At 33.5% G+C, this 10,158-nt stretch overlaps 1 protein-coding gene across 4 annotated transcripts; it reads right to left on the reverse strand.

The window, feature by feature from the left end:
• Positions 1 to 22: 22 nt before the first annotated feature.
• Positions 23 to 7,091, reverse strand: LOC113858153 (protein RRP6-like 3). 4 transcript variants are annotated; one of them, XM_027490651.1, is made up of 13 exons: positions 6,727 to 6,982; positions 6,031 to 6,296; positions 5,826 to 5,924; positions 5,459 to 5,542; positions 5,199 to 5,285; positions 4,027 to 4,147; positions 3,473 to 3,654; positions 3,346 to 3,384; positions 2,365 to 2,867; positions 1,803 to 2,277; positions 1,357 to 1,531; positions 852 to 1,161; positions 79 to 336 (listed from the first exon to the last, which is right to left on the reverse strand). In XM_027490651.1, exons 1-13 carry the CDS (start codon positions 6,935 to 6,937, stop codon positions 264 to 266), a joined length of 2,625 nt encoding a protein of 874 aa, XP_027346452.1. In that variant the 5' UTR covers positions 6,938 to 6,982; the 3' UTR covers positions 79 to 263. The 4 variants fall into 4 exon arrangements, with proteins under 4 accessions (XP_027346449.1, XP_027346451.1, XP_027346452.1 ...); XM_027490648.1 differs by having other exon boundaries at positions 23 to 336; positions 852 to 1,531; positions 3,346 to 3,390; positions 6,031 to 6,272; positions 6,727 to 7,091; XM_027490650.1 differs by having other exon boundaries at positions 24 to 365; positions 852 to 1,531; positions 3,346 to 3,390; positions 6,031 to 6,272; positions 6,727 to 7,005.
• Between the last annotated feature and the right edge of the window lie 3,067 nt (positions 7,092 to 10,158).

Here is a 10,158-nt window from a genome sequence, read left to right on the forward strand (position 1 = left end):
AAAAATGTTAGAACGTTGTTGCAGAAAATGCTCGTATTTTTTATTTGAATAATTAGAGCATGACAAAAATGTTCTTGGAAGCCATTTTGTCCTTATGACAAAAAGGTGAATAATTGAATATCCTCAAATTATAAAATTAACTACAAAATAAGATTATCGTGTTCATTTGGTGTAATTTCTATCCCATGAGAGGAAGTGAAGCATCAGATATTTTGATAGCATTGAAGCACCAAAATATCCATGTTAATTGTAGGTCCTGCTAGTTACTCTCTACTAGCAGCAGCTGCTATTTTGTCAGGATTGTATACGCTGAACACCCCAAAGTCCCTTCGTCCACTGGCAAAAATAGTGTCCAAAATCAAAGCCTCGGGAAAAGAAATAAAACTCAGTTGCCATAACAAAGTAGTATTAAAAAGTGTACTACAACTATCTAATAATAGTAAAGCAAGCATAAATAGACTTTTGAGGTATTAACTAGAAATTATATTTACAAATTTTGATGACGATTTTAAGCAACAGCAATTAGCATAGAAAATGGACAAAACTGAAAAAATAAATAGATAATTATGAATGGCAGATTTTGTTTATATTCGTCATCTATGTAGTATGTATCTAATAGTCTCTTTTGCATCAACTAGAAAATCACTTTTTTTCCCGATCCGACTGTTCAAAAGTAAGATTATTTAAATTCTTCTTTTAGGTTTTTTTAAAGGTGAGGCCTGCTTATTTATATGTTCTTGTAATCGACAGATTTGATAAAAATATGCCTCAGAAAGATATATTCATCATATGACACGAGGGTGACTACTTGGTTAGAAAGGAAACAAGTAGAACAAGTAGTCATATAATACCTGTGTTTTACGTCCCAACCAGCAGGAAGAAAACGTGGATTTACAGCGTCCACAAATACTTGTCTCCATCTTTGACAAAACTCTCGAATGCCATCTTCACCATACACCTTCACTATATGTTCTACAACTTGCTTACCATGTGGTCCATGTCCCAAGAGTGATAGTTTTGAATTATGTTGAGCTTTTGTCGATTTTTCATCTTTGGGGAGATAAGACAAGTCACTTTCTCCGTTCTCTTGCCTTCTGCTCAGATGGCTATTATCAACATTTACAGCAGAGTCACTGGTTTCGTTATAAAGTGTAGTTTCAACTGGGATCGTATTTCCATTCAGAGCTGCAGAGACAGCTCCATTAATTGCAATACCAGAGGCTAAAGTGGGGTTTCCAAAATCGTCTTTTCTCGTGGAAACTTCTTTATGTACTTCACTTCTTGTTTCTTCATTTGCATATGAGCCGTCATGAGCATCAACTTTCAATACGTCCACATCACACAGCCTGGGTGCACAACTAGCATGATTATCCTGTTCTCGCACAGTAGCAGTACTCGCCGCAGAATGTCTAAAAGAAAACCCTCTCTTCTTCTCAAATCGTCTTCTCTCATGAGGCGTCATGCCAACTTGTAAAGCTCTTTCTAGATCTTCCTCAGATATCTCCCTTCCTCCATAATATTTCTTTACAATCTGCAAGTAAATCACAAATAACTTGATGACAATGCAGTTGATGAAGCTCTTTCAATAACAAGTTAATTCTCATTTAATTTAGAATTTTTAATCCATATTTTTCATTTAAAATGCATGCAATCTAACTTCAAAGGATTCCTTAAACAAGTTAATTCTCACTGGGCTATGTAACCACATTTATTTCAAATCATCAAATTAAATATAATCAGGTAGGGGCCCTACAATAGCTACGTGCCAGAGCAACCAATAACAGACAGAAATAAAATCAAACCTCAGCTAGTTCTGCACGGCGATTGAGAGGCATTCTTGGTCCATGGCGTAGAAGAGCCATTGCAGCTGTCCGTAACTGTAATGGAGATACACCTCCCTCTTCTATCTGTTTTTCAGTCTCTTGCCCTGGATGAATTACACTACGAACGTAGAGTGGAATCCCAAATTCAACAGCTATTTTTCTCTTATACTTTTCTGCAGCAGCATGGGCAACTTCATGGCAATCCACACAAAGGAGGACAATATCATGAGAGCGATGGCTTTTCAAATGCTCAGGGAAATGTATTCTGTAACATGATGGGATTATTCGATACCGTAAATAGTGATTTCCTTGGCCACACCCAACACATATATTTCTCTTACTCTGGATATAAAAATCATTGCCTTCATCCTCTGGCCGGCCTTTGGGTTCAAATAGGAGCATTATAGCTGGGGGGTCCTCATCAATAAGTTTTGCAAGATCCCGAGTAAGGTACCTGGAAAATTGAACATTAATTAGGAGAAACAAACAGCACCTTTTAGTCTTTTACAAATGAGATAAAAGTAGGTGAAAGTGCACAAACCATTCAAGCTTCTTCCGATCACAATAACAGAGTAGTCTCCCATCATTAGCAAATATCCGGCAATTGTGATAAACAGGAGACTTACAAGAGAATTTTTGAACAAACAAATCTCGAGAAGACTTCCGCGAATATTGTTTAGGATTTTTAGGGCCCAGGTGCTTATAGGCTAAAGTAGGTCTTAGGTTACTGTTAACCAACAAAGCATAATTAAATACAGAAAGTGGGCAACTCCCATTTTGACCTAAACACCTTTGAAGAATCAGCGAATAAATATTATCATTGTTGGCCAACTCATTTGCAAGCAGATGATAGATATCGCTCAGGTGACTGCAAACAACAGGAGACGGGGAAGGGATGAAAGAGTTAACACCCGTCTCCACATTGATATCAGTCTGAGCTATGGTGTTGTATATTTCAGAGTGACTCGTTGTAGGCTGACTTGCCAAAGCAACAATTGCGTGGTCTGACAGTACGTATTTTAAGCTCTCGTCATGAATACGAGCCTGAAAGGATGAACATGCCACAGAATAATCAGCTCATTTTACTGACATCATTTTCTGGTATCAAATAGAATAACATGTTCAGCACTACATCAAAATTTGCAGAAGCAACAGAATCTTGATTTTTATAAATATAGTTCATTATCATAATACAGACAGTTTAATTGGGCATATGTTTGGAAAAACCTTTTTCCTGGGAAAATAATCTCTTTTAACTCTCTCAGGAAACTGGCCAAAAAGTTTTATTTCTCCAAATTAAGTTAAACCACACACGCACTTAGTTTTGTAGATTCCTTATGGATAAATTATGGCAAAAAGAATTTAAAACCAAATATTTCTAGTAACAATAAACTTGAAGTTTGACTAAGAAAGATTAAAAAAGATGTTACAATAATTTAAGCAAGACTGTTCCTAGTTACAGTAATAAAACTGTTCTTAAATGGTAGCTTAATTTAAGGACCCTTTATATATTATAACTAACCATCAGATCTCTCCATGCGCACAGTTGTCTCACAACATTCTGAACCTGTAATCAGAAAATCAAATTCAAACAATATATCCAACTAAACCACTCACAATAATTAAAATCTGTACACGAATAAGCAAACCTTAGTTTCATTTGAAACTGAGGGAAAGCCATTACTACTCATGTGACGTGAAAATAATGATAATACAGCAGATTCTCCAGGAAAAGCTTCAATTTCCTTTGTGAAAAGTTGTAAACAAATCATGTTTGATCGTCGACTAGCCTCGAGGACAAAATGGAATTCGTCGTCGGAGCAAGAGTTTTCTGACACAATAATAAATTCAGAAATTTGACACAGCAACATAATAAACAATTAAAAGGTCCTAAAGAATTGCTGAGATGAGGAGTGACATAAGAAAGACTCAGTTCTTTAGTTCATCAAGATTATCCTGTTAAAAATGCTTAGCACCATATCATAACTATGGATTGCAGATCCTGCACAACTCAGATAAAATAATCTATTTATTTCCTTAGCCACATTTTTGGGGGCATGGGGAAAATATAAAAAAGGAGGAGGATAGCTTGCCGTAGTAGATTTTCAAAGTTTCAGTTTACTAAATAATGCTCAATACTTTTAGAGAAAATTTTTGTTACTATTTTTTCTCTCTTTCCTAGTAATATCAGACAAGAAAATACCATTGTCCAGTTGTTTGAGTTCATTGATGAGACAGTTTGCAATATACATCAGATAGTGTGCATCCGTTCGTGCATAATGTACCATTTCTGCTGAAAGAGGGCGTTGTCTCCAATCTTCACGCTAAAATTAAGCATATAAAAGAAATCAGTTCTGTCACTAACTAAAAAAATCTCAAACCCAGAATAATAGCATTGTATTATAAACATTTTACTATGTGGAAGAGGAAAGGTTTGCAATTTTTTTGGGCACACAAGTTTTATTTTTTATGTACCTTACTAAATAACTTTGTATGCATTATTAATGACCAATGTAACAAGATTTTAAATGATTCATTGACAGTGTAATTGTTGGCACAATATGAATCTTTGTTCAGATGACTACTTCAGAATCAGTAGAAAAGGGAGCTTTTCAAATGTATGATTCAGAAATCTCTTTCTACCCAGCAACCTCAATTTCAATTTAAATGATGACCACTAAAATGTCAGAATAAATGTATTATCTGCACTACACCACTTCAGAGTTTTTGTTCTTAATATAAACATCTCCCCTCATCATTGCAAAAATAATTGATTAAGTTTGAAGCTACATTCAAGTATTGTCTTTTAAACATACCTCTTAACGTTTCCCTGTTTTGGTTTGCTCAAGTCTAGTACAAATTCATCATTCAAGCAACATTCAATTATTGTCTTTTTTAACATATTTCCTGTTTCGTTTCTATAACTTCAACTCTTAATCTCAACTGCTAGAGCTCAAACTCCTTTACAAGTTTAAATTGTACTCCCATGTACAAAATAAAATTATGATGAAGGTTTAGCCAACAAAACAAGTGAACTAGTAATTACAAATTAGAAATATTGTTACAAAAGCTTTATTACAGAGAATAGTGCCCTGAATGGGAAAGTACATTCTCCCATTTGAAATAAGGCACTCAAGAAGTCTACCATTCTTTGTGAAAAGCTCATAGGATGCGAGAAATTTATAATATGTTTTAAAACTTAAATCCATTCTAGGCTGAACTATGCTATTTATTGCATGAACAAATGAAAACATTAGGTATTACATTTTACTTAAATATATCCATGCTAATCCTACATAATTTTATCTACAACTTTGTTGAAGACAATCAATGAACTCAGCCAATTGAAGGAGATCAACCATGATCAGGTCAAACCTGTAATAATTTATTGGTTGTCACACCACAGTAAGTTTCAAGCAAATAAGCAAGTGATTTCTGTGGTTTCAACAGCACCTCGCATGCCTGCAGAACATGAACAACATATTGATTGAAAAAACAAAAATGAAGCTGCCACTCAATTGTTAAAGGTAACCTTCTCCAGTAGCCGTCATGCTTGAGGAGAAATTTCTAAATATTACATGGCAGCATCCAGTACATAGTTTGGTGACATGATAGTGGCAGCATGAATAGCTCACCTTCGAAGTATCAAATAGATTAACAATGTATATGTGGAAGTCCCTCTGTAGCCAGAGTATATCATTGTCAGCCCCATGGAATACCTATTCACAAATTTTCCATTGAGGAAAAAAACACAGTAATAAGTAGTCGTGGATAACAAAAGTGTGACAAATAAATCAACTAAAATATTTTTCAATAAATAATATGCTTTAATCCCGAATATATGGCACAGACTATACATATAAAAAACATATTTTAAAAATTCAGAATTATTCTAAAACATACTATACAATTTTTAAAAGAGAGTATAAATTCAGGTTTAAAAATTTTAAAAAAAAATCTAAATCCTATTAAACAGTTTAGAAACACCGATAACTTACATACTTTACAAATTGTAGGATTGGAAAAAACTGGGCGAAGAATGCCCATAAAATCATGCAGGGCAATTGTGTCAATCAAATAATCTTTCACCCCTGTAGAAATCTGTTTGATGACATAAAAACACACATATATCAACAAATTTATCGAACAATAAATTACTGACATAATGCAATCAGAGACAAGAAGTTAAAAAACACCACAAAGTTACCTGAACTAATGCTGTAAAGCCTAGAAAAGATCGTAAACTATGTTGTTCGGTGTCAACAGCAAAGAACCTTTCTTCGCTTAATACATTAACCAGTTCCTTCAATTGCATCTCTGTATCAACCCAAACATACGATACCTTCATTTCCAAGTCCACAATCTCAGTACTAAGCTCAATTTCAGGATGGGGATTTCTTAACAATGCTGTAATCTCTGCCTCAAATGGATGCGAATTTGAAGCATTCTCTGCAAGAAAACCACTAAAATCAGCTTCAATTTTATAACCTTTATACAGAACTCAATGTAGTAGGTCATGAAGAATCCAAAAGAAACTTAGACAACGAATTTCTAGCTTTTCAGTATTTTGTTAAAGAAATCTAGATAATGAAAACCCATCATTTCAAATTCAACTTCCTTCAACCTCAATCGATTTCTCTATAGCAAAATTTCCGAAAAAATCACCAAAAAATTCCACATGACTGAACCGTATTAAGCTACTTCAATGTTATATCCTGATGCCAAAAACAAAAACGAAAAACTCTTCAAATAATCGGAAACATGCGAAAACGCGAAAACAATAACTATTCCGTCTTCCCAAAGTTACTGCGACTAAAATCAGGATCGAATACATGAATTTCCATATATTCCTTCAATTTGTCAGCGACCAAACAAAGAAACGAGTCCGGATTGTCAAATGTACCGTCGTTAATCAGGTGCTTGAACGCAGTATAGGAATTATCTGCTAACACTCGCTTAAACGCGCACTGAGGTTTCGTTTCAGAATATAAATAGCACGAACTCGATGCGGACTTATTTTGCTTGCGCCTTCGCAAGGTGAAGAAGATGGAGATGATAGCAGCAGCTAATGTGGCAACGGTGAATGCCATGCGCATCTTGTTGGCGTTATTCATTTTCTTCTTCGCTCGCTGTTTCGACGAGTTGAATTCGGGTTTTGTGCAGAGGTCACGGTGGAGGCGGTGACCGCCCCGTTCACGGCGGCGAAGACTGATTTATGCAAGTGCTTTTTTGGGCTTACGTGGCAATTTCTGAATGTGACACTTGTTTAATGATTGGGCCTTCAAGGGTTTAAGCCCAATTTAGACTTTGTTATTGTAGTTTCATTCAACTGTACTTTGGGTTCAGCTAACTACGTCTTGCTTGACCAAAAAATATATAAATTGGGTCATTTCTTTTTTCACCTCCACAATTTTTTTATTATTTTTTTTATTTTTTGAAATTATCCTTATCTCCTTTATACTCTTCAACGTCATTTTCTTGAAACATTCCTTATCTCCTTCAAACAATTTTTGTCTTTTCACCAACATGGGTTCAGAATTATGCCAATGAAGATTGTGTCACTATTATCTTGGTTTATTGAACTAACAAGGATCCATTCACGTTAGAAACTCTGGCAAATTAGACGAATTATAAAACAATTAAATAATATTTTTATTAGATTACCTCATTTTCAAGTACAAGATACTCTTAAAAACACAAGTAATTTTTTTACCATCGAAGTAATTTTACCTTTATAATTTAGATGTATATTAAAAATTCATACAAATTATTAAGATAAAATTTTATTTTTAATTAAAATCATATGAAAAAGCTGATTCAGCTAACATTTCACACGCATGGTTGTTTCATAAGATCATGTCGTATAAATTAATAATTGAGTTTATAAATTATAAAATTTGTGAAGTGTTCAAATTTGTTAGCTGTTATCTAACATGTATTGTATTGTATTAAGCATTGACTTTGAATGCGTCGAATTTATTGACACGTTTGCTTATAAGTTATTGTCAAACTTGAACTTCAGTGCATTATTTGAGATTGACGATGCACCGAAATTTGAAGTAAGCCTTGAAGCATTGATTGCCACATTGTTAAAAATTGGTTCAAAACTTAGGTAATTCATGTACTTCACCATTTCTCTTTGTTTAATGCATGTTCTTATCAAACTTCTTGTATGTTATCATAAACGTTCGAGGTACGCTGGTTCTTGTATTTTATTTTTTTAAATCTCCATCTTTAGAATTAAATTGAAACATCTAAAAAATAATATTTTATTAAAATATATTGCATTAAAATTATATATATATATATATAATAAAATTGTATTATTATTGATATTTGGGCTCAAATTTAAGGAATCTCTACTGGTACGCTGGTTCATGTGAAATAAAGCCTAAGTACTGTGGAATTTTTCAGCTGCACAGGTATTTTAACTGTACAATCTGTGATGACTACGTTGAGAACTTGAGATAAAGGACCACCAGCGCCGGTGGAGTGGTCAACGCACTGTACATAATGCATTTTTTTTCTCTTGGTTTGTGACTTTAGTGTTGCATAACTTACATGTCTTTACAAATATATTAAAATAATTTTAAATATGTTTTACGCAAAAAATTTAATTAATAACGTTAAAATAAATGTAAACTCACGTACATCCTAATACAAAATCAAAATATGCGGCATTTTTTTTTTATATTCAAACCGTGTCTTTATATTTTACTTTTGTGAGTATCAAGGATGTTGTCCAGTTAACTTATGAAAATTATTCTTTTCGAGACATATATAAAAATTGTTGAAATGAATTTTGTTTCCTTAAATAAAGTGTGCCTTTTATTATAAAAGTTAATAAAATTGATCAATGTAATTGTAATATGTATATAAATTAATATTATCAATAAATTATTCATGCATTAAAATATGTAATACTTGAATATAAAAAAATGTAAAACTTGTGAAATCGATTTAACTTGTAAATGGGCATTTTGGTGATTTAACTTGCTTACAAATTGTGTAAATACAAGAAAAATAATGCTCCTTTCATGAAGATCATGGGAATCGGAAATCGTATATTGCAGTTACATATAATATTGATACTGTTGTGGCTTTATTTTATGCAATATATTAACACTAATCTGCCGCATGTGGCTTCCTCTTTCTTGTAATCAATGAGAAATTACTCTCTAACACACGATCTTACGTAATTCCAAAGAGGCTTGTTTTGTGGCAATTACTCCTAGGGCTAATGTAAGAGCTGGAATAACAGTGACAGCGATACCATATCTGGTAGCCAGTGGCACTAGGTTAAGTCTGAGTGAGACTTCTTGTTAAGATGGGAATGGTGATAAAGATGAGAATGATGGTAATTTGGATTTGGTGGAGACAATTGTAAAATTGTCATTTTGATTTATGTCTATCTTTCTGTTCGCCACTAAGGAAAAAAGCTTTCTTTAAAAATGGTAGCCCCTAAACTAAATTTAAGCATTTAAAAACAATTTGTTTAATTAAAAACATATCTATTATATTAAAACTATGAAAATAATAAATAGTTTTAATGAAAATTTTATTATTAATTGTTTAGCTTTTTTTTTGGGTCGAAAATAAAAAAGTTGGACAGTGATTTTTGCATCGACGAATGTCCCTTCTTGGGCTAAAAACCTTTGTAAGATTGGTAAAGTAGAGCCACATACTGTAGCTATAGTTTGTCGGCACGTGTCTATACCAAAATGAGACGTAAAGGAAAGATAAAGATTGATTGAGCTGTGAAAATAGTACTAACCAGTCACATCCAATTTTAAGTTACCATTTAGAAATTAATGCAGAAAAGCATGATGAAAAAGAAAGAATATAAAACTTCCGAAGAATTGCATCAACCTTTAAAATCAATTATCCTAACTAAAGGGACAGTTAAATAATTTAATTGAAGCTTGAGACATGCAAGAGTAACAAGGTAAAATATTTGTGTGCCTATTATTATTACCTTCTTACTGGGACAAGTAAAATAGTGAGTCTGCAAATTACATCTTTATTCATAGATAGCTCTTTCCCACGGACACATGATGTTTAAAAATGACACGTTGCAACAGGTGTAGTTCCCTACTGAAAATTACTCAGTACTTTCAGGGTAGGGATTGATAACGACATTACTTTTTATTTACTTCATTTTTCTCACTCAGTTAAACTGCACAAATGAAATGTCCTTATTGCCCAAACTTTAGGAACATACAAATCCCAACTAGGGCTATGCATGCGCCTTTGAATCAAATGTGGTGGGGTAGATGACTTGGAAGTGTGACGCCCCCATCTGTAGCGCCCCCCCCCCAACAGTAAGACACAGAGC

This window comes from Abrus precatorius, unplaced genomic scaffold (assembly GCF_003935025.1).
Source record: "Abrus precatorius isolate BTA unplaced genomic scaffold, Abrus_2018 Scaffold2, whole genome shotgun sequence".
Taxonomy (NCBI): Eukaryota; Viridiplantae; Streptophyta; class Magnoliopsida; order Fabales; family Fabaceae; genus Abrus; species Abrus precatorius.